This window comes from Lissotriton helveticus, chromosome 1_1 (genome assembly GCF_964261635.1).
Source record: "Lissotriton helveticus chromosome 1_1, aLisHel1.1, whole genome shotgun sequence".
In the NCBI taxonomy this organism is placed as follows: Eukaryota; Metazoa; Chordata; class Amphibia; order Caudata; family Salamandridae; genus Lissotriton; species Lissotriton helveticus.
The window spans coordinates 89631794-89652120 of record NC_136057.1 but is presented as its reverse complement, the minus strand read 5'-3'; the positions used below and the strand labels follow the sequence as shown (position 1 = coordinate 89652120).

The 20327-nt window shown below is 44.5% G+C and overlaps 1 protein-coding gene across 1 annotated transcript in view; it reads right to left on the bottom strand.

Moving 5' to 3' along the window:
* The window catches only part of LOC144754320 (uncharacterized), an 86820-nt gene extending 68949 nt beyond the window's left edge, over positions 1-17871 (bottom strand). Inside the window, exon 1 of the mRNA XM_078642035.1 lies at positions 16293-17871. Within this exon, the coding sequence (XP_078498161.1) occupies positions 16293-17871 (1579 nt within the window). The remainder of the gene's footprint in view (positions 1-16292) is intronic.
* Positions 17872-20327: the final 2456 nt, after the last annotated feature.

Sequence of the window (20327 nt, the reverse complement as noted above, 5' to 3'; positions counted from 1 at the left end):
GTTGCCATCTCCTCCAGGGATTCAAGAATAGTCCAGGGTTAATTTCAGCCAGATTAACATAGTTACTACAAAGATACGATGATGAAGCATTATCGTATGTCGATGATATCTATCTTACAGACGATGACTTGGACGTACACTTGAAAAGAGTGAACACCATAATACTTGGGTTCGCTTCTGAAGGGAACAGATTCAATTTTAAGAACTCACGAATTGCCCACCACAACGTCCTATTCTTAGGATATGAACTTTCAAGTGAAGGCAAAAGCCTGCCAGCAAACTTTCTAGAGAAATGTGCGCTGCTCCAACCTCCGAAAACACTGAAAAACTTACAGTCAATTCGAGATTTCCTGAATTTTGGAAGAACTTATGTTCTAAATTACGCAGAAAGGGTTAAACCTCTCTACGAACTGATAAAACCTGATTTCAAACCAACTAATTGGACTCAAAAACACACAGAAATTTTGCGCTCAGTACAAACAGATATGTTAGCAAAAACACAATTACAGACACGCGAAAACGTGTGCAACCTTGTGATCTGGATCATTCCAGGGAGATGCGAATTCACATACCTAACCTTTAAAGAAGGTGAAAAGGTACCAATAGCTTATAAATCACACGTGTACACACAAGCTGAAGTGAAATTCACTCCTACAGAAAGAATTCTGACAGCGGTTCAAACTGCAGTAGCAAAGGAGAGAGCCCTTGCACAGGGTAAACGCATAATGATCGTTACACCTGTACCTGCTTTAGAAGCAGTGACGAAAGCGAGCATTCCAAATGCAAAAGCTTTACATCCGAGATGGATACAATGGGTTAATTCTCTTGCTGCAACAGACGGTGAATACGTGTTTGACCCCTACTTGAAAACACAAGAATTCCTACAATACGAACACGAATGTCCGATGCCAACTGAAATTCTGCCTCTAGAACATTACGGATGTATAATCTATAAAGGCGGTTCAGCACAACCCGCAATTGGGGGTAAACAAGCCTAAAGGGCTGTGTGCGCGATTGTTAAGGTTCTAAAACAACGATAGACGCTGAAACAATGCTAGCAGTTAATGCCTCAATGAAAGGCAACTATGTGGCGTTACCACTAAATTATCCACTCGGACATACGTACATAATTGATGCAAACTCCATTCTTTTTGCTCGAATCCCTGGAGTGGGGGACAGAGTAATTCCAAACAGGAACCGGAGAGCTGCTTTGGTTCACAAAGCACATATGGGAGAGGGTCTGCCACATCATGGGATCTTAAAATCTCTAATAGAGTTAGAAGAGGTGTACTGGTGGCCAGGAATGAGCGTCGAAATGTATGAATTTGGAATTAATTGCGATGTCTGTTACAGAGATCATAGCATTGAAAAACACCAAGTACCTGACTACAGTGTAGCCAGCCCAGCACAAACACCACTGTTAGACAGCATTAGACTTTCTACACGCAGACGTCACCATGGACGAATGCGGTCCCACAATTATTAGGACAAGATTCATTTGGATGTGACCTCAGTGCTCGCTGACGCCCGAACTGTTATAAAAGATTTGCAAGTCTTTATCGGCACATAAGCAATCGGCATGCTACATTCTGCCCAGGGTCCTGCGTTTAGCTCTCGGGCTTACAAGGAGGCCATGGTGAGCTTGGGCGTTGCATTGCGGTACTCAAGTCCATTCCATCCTGAGGGAAATGCGGTAGTGGAAAGAAAAAAAGTGACATAAAGCAATCTATAACAGCTAGGGTATTAGGCTCGGGTGACGGGTGGGCCAAACATCTAATAAGTGTCCAACGTAGTATTAACAATCTGCCAAGAAATTCTCTGGGTGGAATCACTCCATATGAATTACTGTTTGGTACTAGAATGATAATCGAAGACCTCGATTGTCAAACTTCAGTGGTGGAACAAAAAACCCTTTGATGTCAAAGATCGTTTGGCTGTTTTACAGGACTTAAATGAAACAAAAAGAAGTCTGAGTAACACAACACAAAAGCCAACAATCACTGAAGAAAAACCACCTGTCCCAGCAAGGCCTGTCTGGATTCCAAAGATTGGGGATCTAGGGCCCGGTGTAGGTAAATCTAATTTACCGCTTCTAAAATACCGAATCATACCGAATCGGTATTTTAGAAGTGGTAAATTAGAGGGGGGGAGATGTAGGTATTTCAGAATCTGTAAATACCGAATCTGTAAGATTCGGTATGTACCGATTCTGTAAATACCGAATCGGTATCCCCCATTGATTCTTATGGGCCTTGAAGCCCATAGGAATCAATGGGGAATACCGAATCGGTATTTACCGGTTCGGTAATTACCGATTCCTGCAAGGGTGCAGGGGGTGTCACTTTGACACCCTCTAGCACCCCAAATACAGGCATGTGTGCCATGTGGCACACATACATGCCCTAAGGACATGTCTGTGTGTCACATGGCACAGGTGTGCATGCACACATGTGCATGCACACCTGGATTCGGTATTTTACCACCCAATTGGATTGGGTGGTAAAATACCGACTCCTAAAGGCCTGTGGGACTCAGAAGAGTCCCACCTACATCTGGAAGGTACCGAATCGGTAAAAATACCGATTCGGTATTTTACAGATTCTGTAAATTTACCGATTCGGTAAATTTACAGAATCCGTAAAATCTGGCCCCCTACATCTCAAGATGCCAAATACCGGTCGGAAACGGCCGAGTTCGGCCGTTTCCGACCGGTATTTGCCACCTACATCGGGCCCCTAGTCAGGGAAAAGATCGCGGTGAAGAAGGAATTTGGGCCTTCTTACAGAAAAGCAGTACCTGTCTTAGCAATCCACGGAACAAGATCAGTGTCACTACCGCCGCATGCTTGTAAAAGGGAGAACAGAGTTGTATCAATTGACCTAGTCAATCCACATCATGTGGCCAATAATAAGTAGTAGGCCCAGTGGACTCCCAAGAAGTAGCAGACAACCAAATCTTGCTACAATCCAAGAGGTTCAAACTGAAAGACTAATCACCTTTGATAAACCTGCAGTAAGAAAAGAAGGACTATGCAACAAATCCATGGAACTTGTGCCTCTTGAGGCCCAAATAACAGTTCATCAAGACACTCCTGTCTACAATGATGTAGCATCTGACTATATAAATATGACAAAGGAAGAAGCAGCTCCAATGATTCCAAACTATCCTGATGCTATTCCAACAATTGACAGAACTGCCTCTGGCTATTTCATCAACTTTGATACCTTTTCTGATAATCCCAGTGAACCTGAAACAACGCCAGCAAACAAATCGATCAAAGAAAAAAATAACAGAACTCTTTCATCAACAGGAAAAAAATATCTGGTTTCACCATGGGTTGAATTTTGGATTGTATTAGGTGTACTTTTTCTCCTACTTTAGCTCATTCTTGTTTTAATGCCTTAGATATGTTCAGTACTTATACATTTAGTTTTATTGAACTTAATACAGTGGAGTGGGTGTTGTATATGAATCTAGGACCCTAGTGTAATTTTCCCGATTCATGCCCATATATAGGTATAAATGACCCTATCGTTATATAGGCAGAGAAATCATAACCATATTTTGACTCAGCCTATGCAGCCCAAATTACGCATGGCTACTTCCACTAGTTCCGAGAATCCACAACGATTTCTTGGAAAAACACGCCTTCAGCAGCTAGGGACTTCCCCTTGCTTGAATACTAATTTATCTAAGAAATCATGGATTTTCAAAGAACTGAGTCTTTGATGACGTTATTATGTCCAACAGTACGTCAAACTCGGCACCTTCAAGGTATAAATATGCCCACATTTGCCGAGACAAACACACAGTGGTTTGGAGCAAGTCGACTATCTACTTGCCCGACGCATCACGCCACAGCAAGTGCCGAAGGAAGCCGACCCTCCAGCAGACGAACTGAGAGACGCTTTTTGTCTGGCCGAGAAATCCAGCTCCAGTGTTTCCAGAATACCCTTGCGGGTTGCTGGGAAATCGAGTCCTGAGAGAGAGATACATGACCTCCTTCATTCTAAACCAAGGTACGGAGCTGATTAGACCCTTAGAGAATTCTTGGAATAGATTCTTGGCAAAAAGAATACTGAAACTAAGCTACACCTCACTTACTTCTTCCCTTGTACTAGACCTAGGTTAGGTCCACCGGGGTAGGCGTATTTTAGAAGCACCAGTTGAGTACTTTTAGTCATTATTTATTAATGTATGTATTTTATGTTATTTTATATGGCTTAGAAACCATACCATGCTTTTACAGTACTACTTTATAATACTCTTCGTATTATATGCTGTGTACTTTATAACCAGTATCCCGATTGTAGCAGTTCATTTCTTGTGCTTGAGAAAGAAGACTGTTCAATAAATACTTTTATTGAAAACGCCCGTCTCTCTATTTTCTCTGCACCTCTGGTGAAACGAAGCATGCACGATTGACTGGGGTGAAATACCTATCTATTGTTTCCGCGACTCTAGAGATTGATTTCTTATTCTTGCGAAACAAAATTGTCATGTTTATGCGGTTGTCAGAAACGAATCCCTTCTTGTCTATTCGAGAAAGTTTCTAGTGACCTCTGAGCTAGCTGGCACTCACAATTAAATTTAAAATATTCGTTAGAGACCTAGTCGACCTCAGTCCTACATCTAAACTAGAGTATATGTTATTCCAATGCGCAGAGCCTATTGGGAATATAGGAACTACACTACACTTGATGCAATCATCTCTAAGCAGAACACCTTATCCCTCCGCTCTATCCTACCCACTGACTGGACTCACCACCACCTAATTCTTTTCAATCTCAATGCCATCGAACCAAAGGCCCACCCCCAAAATACCCGGCACAACTACTGAGCGAGGAACAAACAATGAATCTCCCAGGCAGAGTTAGAAGCGTTAGCCAGTTCCCAAATTCCAAGGTGATTATCTCACTGCCCACTACAACAGAAAAATGGGAGACCTACTTGACATAGACGCCCCTTTAAAACTCAAGAAATCAAGAAGTATCCTTTCCAGATCTTGGTTTAACAAAGACCTTAACAAAGAGTCATCAACTCCGGTTGGCTGAAAGAAACTGGAGACAACAAACCTTGTTAACACATCTTGCGATATCGGGGGCTAAACGCATAAAATACAAAACACACATCTTCAGAGAAAAATCCCCCTTCTTCTGAGCCCAACTTGACCCTTCTAGGAACAGACCTAAAGACCTTCTCAACATCATCAAACAGCAAACCTCCCCTTTCCCTCAACACTCAATAAATGACTCTACCATGCGCTGCAAAGAGTTTGCAACATTCTTCTCTGAAAAAATATCTAACATTGAAACCTCTCTTGACCCACCCATCTCTCCGTCCTACACCAAAGATGTCCCCCTAACAAAGAGAGTCTACCCAAGGCCCTAACTCCAACTAATGGTCATCTCACCAAACTCACCCTATGCCAGTGGGACTGAATTAGACAATGTCCCTTAAGAAGAAGTGCTCCAATAACTCGCTTGCATGAAACCAACATCGCACATTTCTGATCCCCACCCTCCTGAGCGTGTCAATAATCACAGTCACATCATATCTCGCCTGCATGGACCAAAATCATCAACTCCTCCTTTTCAAGAAGCTCCATGCCAACCTCCCTCAAACTCGGCCAAGTCACCCCCCTCATCAAACAACACAGACACCGACTAGAACAACCTTAACAATTACAGACCTATATTTATTCTCATTTACCTTCAAAAGCATGTCTCATCAAAGCACAAGAGTGCCTGACGAACTTAGAAGTCCATACGCTGGTACTTTTTAGACTGGATTATTGGACCTCTTTCCTGTCTGGCCTTCCCCGAGAAAATTAGCATCACTGAGAGAAATGCTTCATACAGTTATACACTTTGTGACAGGTCACAAAGTTTTTAAATCACATTTTTTCTATACTTCGCATCCTACAATGGCCTCCAATTGAAGCAACAGACCAATGTAACACTGAATGCATCACCCACAAAGCCCTCCACAACTCCACACCCTCCTACTTGGTAAAAAAACTGAAAATCCCTGGTTCTAAATAAGGATCGCAAATTCGTAAAGTCCTCCTGCTGGTACAAGTGACATTCAGGCAAGAACGCTTTATAAAGCTCGCCTTCTCTGCCAGCGCTACAAGGATCTGGAACTCCCTCCCACAACCACCTTGAACAACCACAAGTCTTGCCACAATTATAAACTCAAAATCCTCCTATTTGAGAGACGCTCTGAATAATAAATCTGTGGTCACTTTTCTGCATCCACTTTTCCAATGTATCCAGATATTAACTGTTTGAACTTTCTCCCCTGATGTGAATTGTGGGATTAGTCTATTGCTTCTCTGTTATTTTATGGCACATCTAATCTGCATTTTGGTCTTTCTTCTTTAGAAAAGTGCTTCAATGCCCTTCAGCATAGATTGTATCATATAAAACCATAAAAATAAACACATTTGGTACCCATGTAGGGATCCAGCCTTATTTATTACTAGAAACACGTTGTTATTCCCGTATGTTGTTGACTAGATTTCGCACTGACTCATTTTAAAGACTGGTAACTTTTCCACAATGTAATGACTGGTCTAAAGACCTGGTAATGTGCCCATGTGACGACACCTCCCATCAATCTAACATTCATTGCATTTTGTTTTGTAAATTCTATCAGATCCCCAGGAAAAGGTTTTTAAAACCTATACTTACAAAGTGGGGCATAAGGGGTTGCAGAGTGGCATTCTGTAAAATTAAAACAATTAGAATCTGAATATGTTATAAAGGCAGTATCTTCTTTTCTAAAGATACTTATCAGATTCCGGAACACCATATGATGTATGTATTCGTTCATTCTGTTTTTAACAGGAAAATCATCTGAACATATGTACACAATGTATATCTAGATTATAATATTCTGAATTGACCATGTATGTATATGAGTGCTCCCTCCTAACCTTGAGACTGGTAAAAAAAAAAATCCATTTGGAGCGATGATTATGGTGATTGACGGGCTTGCATAAATTGTACATCAGTTTTTAAAATATTTTTATGTCTTTTTAAATCATATAGACTTTTTAAAAATTGCTTTTAATATGTGCTTTTATGATTTTGTAAACCAAATATCGAATAAAGCTTATTTGACTTGACTTGACTTGAACACATTTGGTATAATAAAGAGGAACCAGGAAAAAAAATCTTTTTGAATAGTTTGTGCAAATTTGTCAAAAGATTCCAAAATGATTAGCAAAGAAATAATTGCTTTTCAAAAGAAACTCTTATAACCACAAGCTACGTGGGAGGGAAAGAAGGAAGAGCAGAAGAGAGAGAGAGTGAGAGAGAAAGAGAAATAGAAAGGAAGAAAGATTGAAAGAAAGAGAAAGAGAAACAGAGAAACAGAGAAAGAGTGACAGAGAGAGAGAAGGAGAGAGAAAGAGAGAGACAAAGATAGAGAGAAAGAGAGAAGGATAGAAAAAGAGAAACAGAGAGAGAGAGAGAGAGAGAGAGAGAGAGAGATAGAGAGAGAGAGAGAGAGACACTATGGTTTAAGTGAGTTTCGAATAATTTTAAAAAATAAATTAAGATGTTAAAAGCAATCCCAATATTAACTTCATTGTGACCTTTGTGTTTTAGATCCAAGACTACCAGACAGCGCTTTAGACATCTTGGGGATATTCAGAAAGCATCCCTTGGAATACATTCCACCCATTCCTTACCATTGGATTTGAGGTTTGTAACTCACATCCTTTCCTCCCGCTGCCCAAACCTTGTTTACTATATTCTTCCACAAACACACTTTCTATAAAAAGGCCTTTAAATCTTGTTTTTATCTGGTCACATTTGCATTGCATTCAAAGACAGAGGTCAAATGTCAAGCTCTCTCTTTGAGAAAGCTTGGTGTTTACTTTTCTTCCTATGACTTCAAAATGAGAGAATGTATGTGACAATTCTGCTGAGTATCCATACAGAAGGTGTAAGATTTTTTCCGAGCACACAACAAAAAACAAGCACTGGCAAAAGCCAATTGGTCTTGCCTTGCGAACCTACTGACTTTGCAAATGACTTTTAGCAGTGTCCCACACCATCAGTCGAAAAAGAAATATCCTACTGTATTTTGCCGGGTTGCAAAGATTAACACGTAGTTACTGAGGCCTACCCTTTGAATTTCAATCAAATGTGGTGGATATGATTAATGAAAATAGAATGCCGGGAATGGAGAGTTATTATTGTGCCATCAATAAGCTCCTTAGGTGCTGCACCTAAAAATGCTGATATTACATTTTTTTCTGAAAGCCGGGAAAGGGGACTATTAGTCTGATAAGAAGCCTGAGATGTCCTGATGATTTTCTGCTTCAATATGGCCACCACGCAGGCAGCGTCAAGGGTGCTGGCATTGCAGGGCATGAAGGTAATTTTTCAGCCCTCACACACCTTCTTCACAGCAGGCACCAGGTGTGTGTAGAGGGGATCTCCCCGCACTCAGGTGTGTTATTTATTTATTAATTCAGTGTTTTATATAGCGCAAACATGACCCAACTGGGTATCAGAGGGCTTCACAATTCGATAGTACTGTACTTCTAACATTTGGTTAGATTAGTCCTTTAAACAAACTACCAAGTATATATATGTTATGTTATGTTATGTTATGTTACATTTTATTTTTATAGCGCACAGCAACTCAAAAAGAGTATCCTGGCGCTTTCACAGCGAGACCTACAGTAGGTAACACAACACGACAACAAAGCAAAACAAAGATGTGATAAACCAAAAAAGAAACCTATAAAGTAAACAGCCAGGTTTTAAGACCTTTCCTGAAAGCCAGTAAACTCGTGGCACCACGAAGTGTCAGTGGCAGAGCATTCCACAGCTGGGGGGCACGCAGACCAAAGGAGCGACCCCCAATGCGGGCTTTTTGAATACGCGGTACAACTGCCAGAAACTGTGACTCTGATCTAAGTGCCCGTGCCGGTTGATAAAAGGACACTCTCCTTTGGAGGTACTTCGCACCTCCAGAGTGTAGGGCCTTATAGGTCAGAGTCAGCGTCTTAAAGATAATGCGCTTACGAATAGGCAGCCAGTGCAAGGCCTGCAAGAGGCATGACGCCCTAGCTCGCCTATTAAGACCATAGATGGCTCTCGCCGCCGCATTTTGCGTCACCTGAAGGCGCTGTAGCAGATACTCCGGCAGGCCCAGGTATAGGACGTTGGCATAGTCCAACCTGGACCCGATCAGAGCCTGCACAGTCAGTTTCCGGTGTTCTTCCGATAACAGGGGTAGAAACTTCCTTAATACCTTCAGGAGACCAAAGCAGGTGCCCGTCACCCCCAGAATCTGGGCTCTCATTGACAGACCCTTGTCCATCTTGACACCCAGATTCTTGGCCACTGCAGATGGAGCAGAAGGGGGAGACATGCCTATAGGCCACCAGTCATGCCAGTCAGGCTCAGACGTACACCCGAAGAAGAGCACCTCAGATTTCTCGGGGTTGCACTTGAGGCCACCCAGATTAAACCATCTGAAGACAGCCCCAAGGCACTCCCGGATGCTCTCCCCATTAAAATCTCCTCCCCTCTCACAGGAGAAGAGGAGCTGAGTGTCGTCAGCGTAGGACACGAACCGGGCCCCGCAAGACTCCGCCAGAGCCGCCAAAGGGGTCATGAAGATGTTAAATAGGGTCGGGCTCAAAATAGAGCCCTGAGGGACCCCAACACCCAGAGGCGGCATCACAGCAGAATCCGGCGTGGTCCAGACCGTTTGTCGGCGGTCGGCTAGAAATGAAGAAAACCAGCTGAGCACCGTCCCCCTGAGGCCTATCTCGAAAAGTCTCGAGAGCAGGCGTTCATGGGGGACGGTGTCAAATGCCGCCGACAGGTCCAACATGACCAGCATGGCCCTGCCTCCGGAGTCCAAAACTCCTTTGATGTCTTCTGACACCTCCAGAAGTGCGGTCTCGGTACTGAGACTAGGGCGGAAGCCTGACTGGGACGGATGCAAAAGCTCATGCCCTTCCAAAAAATTGGAGAGCACCATTTGAATGTGCTTCTCCAAGATTTTCATCAAGGCAGGCAGGAGTGAAATTGGTCGATAATTGACCAATGCCTCCGGATCAAGACCAGGCTTTTTCAATAAGGGGATCACCATAGCCTGCTTCCAGGCTAATGGGACCAAACCCTGGCTCAATGAAAGGTTGAGCAGCGGGTTGACCAGAGGATTTAGGACTTCCGCCATTCTCGCAAGAAACTTTGCCGGACAAGGGTCCAAGGGCGAGCCAGATTTAAGAGCGCACAAGAGTCCTAACGACTCAGCGGCCGACAGGGGAGGAAAAGCTGCCAGCAGTGGACCAGATGAGGCGGCAAGGTGGAGGTCCTCCCTTATCCAGGTTGCACCCGCAGGCGCCACCAGGTGAAGGGAATCCTGGATAAGCCTGATCTTGTCCGTGAAGAACTTGGCAAGGTCCGCCGCCCAAGACTTAGGGGGCATATCATGGACGACATTCGAGCGAGGGGCTGTAAATTCCCTCACTATGGAAAAGATTTCCTTGCAGGAGTTAGCGGCAGCCTCAATTCTCCCAGCAAGGTAAACCCTTTTTCCAGCACGAATGTCCCGTTGGTAGGCCTTCACCGCAGATCTATACAACAGTTTAGCCTCCGGATCGTATTGGGCACGCCAAGCTCTTTCCGCCGCCCTACAGGACTGCCGGGCCGACGCCAGTGTCGCCGTAAACCACGGGGCCGAAACCCGTTTCATCGTGGAACGGGGGGCGATCATTGGGGCAAGATCATTAAGTCTATCCATTAACCAGCCCTGCAGGGCTTCCAGGTCCTTCTCAAGATCCCCCGTGCACAAGCACGGGTGCTCAAGCGCCGCCTGCGCTAGCATTGCTGGTGTTACCGAGTGGTAGGCCCGATGGGCGCGTCGCTGTTGCTGAGACCCCAAATTGACAGGTCTCATCACACCCTTGACCAAAAATTTGGCCAACCAATGATCGGACCACAACACCGGAATTATCTCCTTCACCTCAAGGGGGGAGGTCGAAAAAACCTGATCCAGGGTGTGCCCCTTCACATGGGTAGGCCCCACGAGAAATGGCGTTAAACCCAAGGGGGCGGTGGCCTCCAGGAGTTTGATGGTATCCGGGTCTGATGGTATATCCATATGAAGATTAAAATCTCCGGCAACAATACACTGAGCAGCTTTCAACGCCAGCCCAGATAGGACAGACTCCAAATCTTCGAGAAAAGTGCCCAAAGGGCCAGGTGGTCTGTACACCAACAAGCCCTTAAAGGAGTGGTGAGGGGCCAGGGAGATGGAGAAAGCGAGGGACTCAGAGCCCCGGATGTCATCAACCGGCAAGATGGAACAAACCACGCTTTCCTGCACCACCAGGGCCACTCCTCCACCTCTACCCCTGGGTCTATCCTGCCTGTAAATACTGTAGCCAGGAGGGATAGCCGCAGCCACATCGGGGTTGGAAAACTCCCCCAGCCACGTCTCAGTTAACATGAGACAGAGGGGCCTCTCCAGCTCTAAAAGGTCGAAGATCTCCTGTGCATGTCTAGCAAGAGATCTGGTGTTAAGCAGCATGCACAGGTGGCCAGCATGCACGTTAGGTATACTGGGGACAGAGGACACAGCACGGCTCGGACGCCAGCCGCATCCAGGGCAGCAGCACTTACCCAGATACCGACCAGGAAAGACGGTCCGACAACCTCCATGAGGGGGGGGACAAGGGCAAAGAGAGCGGAGCTCACCAGATGTATAGTGATGCCAAAACGACTCTCTACCGGAGTCGGAAGATGGAAGAGTCCTGGCCGCCGCCCCGCCCGCCTCCGGGACGCTGACGGGCGCAGACGGGCTGGACTCTGGCGTGACTCCGGCGGTGATCCGGCGTATCCTCTGCGCGTAACCGCTGCGCGTAAGCATGACTCCCTTAAGAGGAGTCCGTCGCCTGAGCCACTGGAGCGCCCACCCCTCACCTAAGATGGCCGCCACAAAGCACTCCTCCACACACAGCCCGCCCACAGGAGCCGGGACCCGCAAAAGCGCGGTGGAAGTCACAATTATGGTGCAGGTGAGTGGGGGTGATCTAAAAACAAGGGAAGATCAATTTAGGCTTCAACACAAATAGTCAAAAGGAATGTTAAAAAGCGCCGCTAAAATGCAGCCAAAAGCGCGCCTCAGCACAGCGAGCCGCCGAGCAGCGTTAGGGTAGGTCTCGTGTCCTAGCTAGCAATCAGCAGGACTAAAGATGGAAATATTCAATTTTAAGTGGAAAGCATGTCTACTTTACAAATAATACATGTCCTAAACATTACTGGAGATCAACTTGCATTACAATAGTATGTGTCCTAAATATTACAACAATTGACATTTTAGAAATACATGTACCAAGAATACCTCATATCATTTAGTACAATGGATTGTACGTAGCAAACAGACTGGTTACAGAATTTATAGCTATTATCCTATACTGCTTTCGGCCGGGAAACGTTGTACAGATGTGGCAGGGTCGCGTCATGATGCTGCTGGCGAGAGCTGCCAGAAGATGCTTCAATGGCACGGCCCTCTGTACATGCCAATGTCCCCTCCACCCCAAGCCGTCCTTCCATTACCCTAGGTGCCAACTTTACAGTCGACAGTGAAGTTTCTGGTCTGCAGCAGTAGACATGAGCACTTTAGTTGAAACGGCTGCTACCATTATGCGAAGGGGAGGTGGTGAAGGCAAGAAAATGAAGTAATTTGCTTTTATAAATAACAAGCAAGGAGAGGCAAGCAGCGATGAGTGAGACGGTGAGGAACTGGCTCTCTTACTTTGAAGTCAGAGAAAGAACAGGCTGTTTAGGGGAAACATCATCTGACATTTGATCTCGGTCTGTGAATGAACAGCAAATGTGACGAGATATGAACAAGAATTACAGCCATTTACAAAAAAGCTTGGACTGAGAGAAAAAAGTGCGCATATGAAGTGCTCTTAGACAAAGAAAAAAGAAAAAGTGCCTAAAGCAGTTGATAATATGGGACCATTGCAAGGATACAAGTAACGGGACGGTGCTCCGTGGGAGGGAACAATCTACGAAAAGGAGGGACAAGTTTGAAAGACTAGCCATTTGGAAGCAAGGCTGTTTAAAGAAGATTCAAAGAAACAAATAAAAAGCAATGGATGGGCAGTAAGCCCACAAAGTTAAGCGCTGTTGCGGCAATACCTAAAAAAAAGAACTGTGCTGATGTTTCAGAATATATCAGAATTAGTACAAATGAAGCACATTTGTTTTGTATTACTGAAGTGTGGAGAAAAATATTTGAATAAGATTGAAACACATTAATACACTAGGGGATGACATTTGCAAACATTATCATTTATGTTCAGTAAAACCATATGTCCGTGTAAATGTAATGATCATTTCAATTGAAAATGTGTTGTCTGTAATGGCAGTGCGCAACCACACCAAGTATACTCCACACTACGCCACTCAACTCCACACCACTCCACTCCAATCTATGCCACTCACTCCATGAAACAGCACTCCACTCCACGCTCCTCTACTCCACACCACTTACCCCACTCCAATCCATCCCACCCCACTCCAATCTATCCCACTCCACTCCAAATACCCCAACCCATCCCCCTACAATTCACCCTATTCCAATCTATCCATTCCCAATTTACCCACTACAATCTACCCCACTCCACCCAATCTATCCCTCTCCACTTCATCCAATCTACCCCACTCAATCCAATCTACCCCACTCCATCCAAACCACCCTACTACAATCCACCCAATCTACCCCATTCCACTACACCCTAATCTACCCCACAACACTCCACTCCAATCTATCCAATTCCACTCCACCCCACTCTACCCAAACCTACCTCATTCCAGTCTAATCTAATCCACTACACCCTACTCCAATCTACCTTACCCCACTCCATCTCAAACTTACCTATCCCAATCTACCCCATCCAATCTACCCCACTCAAATCTACTCCAATCAATTCCACCACACTCTACCCCACCCAACCCAATCTACCCTACACCACTCAATATAACTCTACTCGAGTCCAATGTACCGCAATCCAAACTACCCCAATATACTGCACTCTAATCTACTCCAATCTATCCCCATCTATCTACCCCACCCGACCTTGTGCCACTAACTTTTAGCCATGCCAAACAGCAGTCACACTGGTGTACATAATGGCTAAAACTCGGTGCTAAAGCCAATAGCTTTCAGATAGGAGACACCTATTTGTTTTGCCAATGCTTGTTTTCAATGTTTTTTTTCCCCCATCATATACACACGCAGCAGTTCCCTGCAGCCAACACCAAGCAGGCACAGCTGTTCAACGGTGCCTGGGCACAGCAGGGGATTCCCTAAAGGGCCTGGCTTATGTTTTTTTATTTTTTATTTTTTATTTTTAAGCGTTCCCGGACACTTTCTTGGGGTTCCCAGACCCTTGCAAACTTGTATATCCTTATTGGACATCGATAGGGTTTCAGACCGAGCAGCAGGTCTCCGAACATCACAAATGTCCACCAGGGTACAAGGACAATTACTGTGCCTGCGCAGACACCTGCCTAAGGTTTGCGGACCTCAAGGGTCATGATGTGGAATCCAACCTCTGTTCAAAATCAGCAATTTCTTTCTACATTTTAACATTAAGCAGCCCCTGTGCCAGGGAGAGACAGGACGGCACCACAGCTCTTTATGGCTTCTTTAGTATTTTTACAGGATGCGGGGAACAAGTCTCTTCATCATGTAATGGTTCAAGATATAGCGAGCCAATCAGGGAGCTTCAGGTCCGCAGACCCAACTTTGGGTTTACGTATCCGAAATGGATGGACGAAAAAGCTCCCTCATCCAATCAGATCCAATATATTTTTACATTTGTGTCCGCGAGTCCAGATGCACGGATCATTCATGGGCTAAAGGTCCCGCTAGCTCTATCTTAAATGACTAGTGGCTTAATTTGAGGACCACAAAAAAACACTGCATGAAACTAGCCATGCCAATCCCAAATAGTTTTGTGAAGATTCATTGAACTGTGCCAAAGTTATTATATGTGTATATATATAATTATATTACATGGGATTCTGTAATCCCTGTATAAATGGCAGTCTCTAATTTCTTTATAATCAGGAATTTGTGACGCACCAAGTCAGTGATTATGAATAAAAGACGTCAGAACTCAGCTTTTATATATTTTTACAGTCGAGTCCTGAGGGCACAATGCCTGCTGCCAGCGCCAGCAGCTGATGTGAAAAGAAGGTCAAGTCACGAAGCATAATTGAAGCAGCTGTTTACAGCAACAAACATAACTTTGCTTTTATTACTTCTGCTGTATGTTACTAGTTTACTATGAGAAGCAGAGGGAATATGTTTAATAGTTTCCTTAGATAAAGGAAGGGTGGAATCTTTCAGCATGTTTCTACACGTTTTGAGCTACTGCAGCTTTTTGTTTTAAATGGACTTTTATTGAACTGTTTCTAACATCTTTTTGCAACAAATATCTAACAGTTTTTATTTTTACTTTTGCACAAGAGGTTTAAGGTTCATTCTTCATGTTTGCAAACATGTTAGCTGCTGCATATGTAGGAGCTACGCACCAAGCTTTGTGGGAAAGGTGATGGTGTGACCATGTATTATACGGGATAAAGTACCACCTGGTGCATATAATAAGATTATTGCAAGTGACCTCAGAGTTCCATAACCTTTGTGTATCTGTCTATCATGAGGTGGTGTGCACTCCAGGAGAACCCTGCAGTGACAACAACATCCCTGGTCGGCCCTGCTGTTGAGGCCGAATACAGACTAGTATTTTCATATCAGGAACTGGAGACGACTGCGTCTTACCCAATGTAACTGTGCAACTGGAAACACAGTTCCCTCTCCAGACTGCGCATGCCTGCTATTCTCAATGAACGCCACATCACTTGTATCCAACTATTACGTGTGATTCTGGCCAGTAATTCCTCCCATGAATTGCGCTATTTCCAGTTCCTCAACCTGGAATGGGGACGAACAAGGAACGAGAAGAGCTACTGGCCTGTTTGTCTCATGCAGAGTCCCATTACCAGGCCTGTTTCTGCACAGGAAGGATGCAGTCCTGTGTGGAACCAGAGGAGGAGAATGCAGGGAAACATCTGCACCCTGTGCACTCGTACTCTGGGGGTCAGTATCGCTCAGTGGGTACCATCCAAACCCTAATCTTCCCCTCAGAGACTTTCTAAAATCTGCCCATACGCATTTTGAAGAGGTTACATGTGTTAGTATGCACTCCGAGAGACCATTTATAGTAAAACACATACCTTGGGTAGCTTCGAACAGCACTAAATGTGATTTTGTATTTCCTCTCGCAATTGAATCTTCATCTGCAGTATCCAGTCCTAGGAATGATGGAGGCACCCACTGACCCCGCTCATCAGGACAGAGTAGTTCTGCCTTGCAGTTCTGATGTTGATGCTGCGATTCAGGGTGCCGTGGTTCGAGTATGTAGTTCTGATCTGAACCCTCTGCATCAGTACAGGGAGGTTCTAGCTTGTACTTTTGATCTGAACCATGTGCATCTGCACAGGTCTGTTCAAGCTCGTCGTTCTGATCTGGTTTCTGTGCTTCAGGAAGCACTGACTCTAGCTCTCGGTCCTGTGCCGCAGTGTGCAGTGGTTCTAGCTTGTACTTCTGATCTGAACGGTGTGCATCTGTACAGGCCGGTTCTAGATTGTCATTTTTATCTGGTTCCTGTGCTTCAGGGCGCATAGATTCTAGCTCATAGTTCACGATTGGATCCTGCACATAAGGAAGTTTCTGCTTCAAGCATAGGTGTTGCTGTAGGCACTGGGTTTGTTGTGACCCCAACTCATCAAAGGACAATAGACCAGACTCTAAGAGTTCGTCTGATGACTTCCCATCAGGTGACACGGGTTGTAGGCACTGGTTCTCCTGGCGATCTTGAAAATCAGAACACATCAATTCTTCCTCCAAGGGATCATCAGGTCCATTCCCATCTGGCAGGGCGGGTTGTATACGGTGGTTTTGCTGTGGTTCGTGTCCATCAGGAATTAGTGGGTGTGGGCAGAGGTTCTGTTGTTGGTCCCAGCTATTATCAGACAATGGAGATGGTTCTTGCTTCAGGGGCTCATCTGGCTCCCACTCTTCTGGGAACGCTAATTGTACGCTCTGGTCTTGCTCTGGTCTCTGCCCATCAACAAATTCTGAGTGAAGGCACAGCTTTGCCTCCTGTGATCTGCATGGAGGATCTGTCTGAGGGCACCGGGATAGAGGACAATCCAGCTGTACTCTATTTCTATCTGGAAACCCAGGTTGCAAGCACTGGTCCTGCTGTGGGTGATGTCGATCAGGAAACATTGGCTGTAGACAAAGGCTTGGCTCCTCTGGACGCCCTTGAACATCAGTTGGCGAGGAGAGCGTACAGTCCTGCTTTGGTGCATGCCCATCAGAGAACACCGGCTGAAGACACAAGCTTGGTTCCTCTGACCTGTCCAGTTGAGGTGTCGCAGGAGACCGGCTAACAGCACAATCTCTAATGCTCGCCGGACAGACCATCTCCAAAGACACTGCACCATTATCTAGATAACCTTGATCCTTTTCTATCCAGATTTTCTTAATCAGCCCAGCGACTCTAGAAGGTACGCCCTCCACAGTATTCATCAAGTTATCCAGTTTGGCTTCCAACTCCTCCAGCATGGATAGAAGAATAATGTGGGACAGGTTCTCCGAAAGCGGTTCCAGGTCCTGGTCCCTCTGAGCATCATTTCGGATTCTTGAAGTTGAGATGTCATGAAGAGGTAAAGATGGGACTGTGGCTCTTACGGATTCACGTGAAGACAGCGCTGTCACTTTCTTTTCTGGAGCCCGTCTTCTGCCCATTCTGGTTAATTGATGTGCAAGTCTCAAGTGTCTGCAGAGGAGAGGAAAAAAGAAAAGACAACACGTTATCACATGACAGTTAGGTCAAAATTCTCCTGATCAGAGAAAATTGCGAATTTCTAAAACCTGAAAAAAAAATTATCATCAAAGTTTCACAATACCCGCAACATAGTTCATATATTATGAAAGGCACGGATTTGAAATGTGTTTCCAACATTACGTCTGTTCCTTGGTCTGCTCAAATTGTACACTGTGCAACCACAAAAAGAGAATACTGTAACTTACTTGCAGCAATGAAAGGTTTATAATACCCTGGCAGACAGGACTGCGCTATCATCCTCACTTGCACTGTACACTTCTCTTTTGCAGTATTCAGGTCAGTGACTGAAGCACACGCCAACATACCAAACCTCTACAGGATCTACAAAACGGGTGTTATGTCATTGCATATATAGAGAGCATGTTCAACCTGGGGTTTCTTGGAACTGAATCAGAAATACATAAAAGAGGAGAAAACGAACCATAACGGGGAAGAATCTAGTCTGAATAGGCTTGTGGGCTGTCAGATTTCTGGATGAAAGGAACTTGTACCAAAGCTGCGTCCACCTGATCTGATGCTCTATAATTTTGCAATAGCAAGTAAATTCAAGTGAGGAGATCTCTGCTTTTGTACGGGTGTATGCATTTCCACCTGGTTTGCAATGAAGTGAGGGGCTAGACATCAAAACCCTTTAGGGCTGAGGCAGTGGGTCTGATAGTGGATTTGTTATTTCAATATAGGTGTGGCGCGTGCCCACCTCTGAAGATGATGTAGTACACAAGCTGCGTTGCTGTGAATTACTTGTAGTCTATGAATGGTGATATGGGGTATTCTTACATATACTGTGTGGGCATAATGCGATCTAGATAGGACTGCGGCCACCGCTATTGATTGTGGGAGGAGTGGGGTTAGTTTCTGAAGCAGTTTCAGCACAAATCTGCATTTAGATCCTACTGCTCCAGCCTGCTGGTTCTTGCTAAGATTGCTATTGATTATCACTCAGAGGCTTTTAGCTGTGGGTTAGGCTCCGGTAGAAATCTCATTTTTGTTGGAGATTAAAGTTGGCTCCAAACGTTGGTCTTATTCTTTCAAATTACAATCTCAGTTTGGTCAATATTCAGTTTTAGCTGATTCAACCTCATCAAGTAATCATCAAATTGAATCATATTTTGAGACTGGAGTTGTGAGGCTGACATTCCATTGATAAGAATTATCTGAGAGCTGGTGTAGTTATAAAGCCACTTGAAGACAGTTTTCTGGCCAATAGTTTTTGCAGGTTAAGGGAGCAGAGGTATTGCCCTAAAATTCTTGGTTATATCCGCGACTTCTCCCTGGTTTTTCAGTATCAAGAGCACTACAGCATTTTGAAACGCGCTTGGAGCGATAGCTTGAGCTGCTGAATTGATGAAAACGCTCTGCAGGGGACTGCTCAAGACCTGGCTTTTAGATGGAGACATAGCACCCGCAGCGCCCAGATACCCTTGGGGTGTGCCTTATAAATGCTGATTGATTGATTGATGAGGTCAGAGATTCCATGACTGCAAGGGTCAGTGGTGACCCAGATTTGACCTTGATCATTAAATTCATGAAGCCTGTTTATTTCTTCAAACATGGATAAGGTGGTTGAGTTTTTTCAGACTCAACTTCAGAATTACTGCTGCTGTATTTGTTTATACTATCTTTAAAGAATGTTTTTGTTAAGTATTTAGATTGTCACAGAATGCCTCAATAGGAATCAGGGAAGTTCTCATTTCATCTGGGATCGACTAATCATTCAGGATTTCAAAAAACAATTTTCATTTGCTTCTAAGATTTGTTTTGCCTATTAAGAGGACTTTGCATGGAACGGGGTTGCCTTTATATTCCTCAAGCTCAATTTAAAAATGTCATTTTGCTCTCTTTAGCATCACTTTCCCGCCAGTGTCGATGCAATGCAGGTTTTGCCTCCTTTAACTCTGGCTTGTACCAGGGCACTGGTCTGGTGCGGTTTATAACACCCTGTTGGATTTGAGGGGTGTGGGTCACTAGCATGTCTGAGCCACAGAGTGGATTATTTTTCTTTGGAGAGAAAGTCTTCAATTTGATGGGAAGAGGGGGGAGGGGTTTGAAAGTGTTGATAACACTAGCTCTGTATTAAATTATCACCATGTGTGTATGGTTTCATTTCCTGCTTGTGGATCAAGTTAGAAAAATCTACCGGAATACAAACGCTGATCAAATACTGATTGGACCATATGCAAGGAGGGATGATTATATTCAGTAAATTCGAATTATACGCCCAGATCAGATCTAAGGGATTTCGTTTTATGTGATCTGAGCATGTAATGTGTTGGTGTAAATTCAACATCATTAAATGAGCAAATCCATTATCTTTAGGGACCAAGTTTTCGTCATGAACTCGAAACTTGAGAACAGA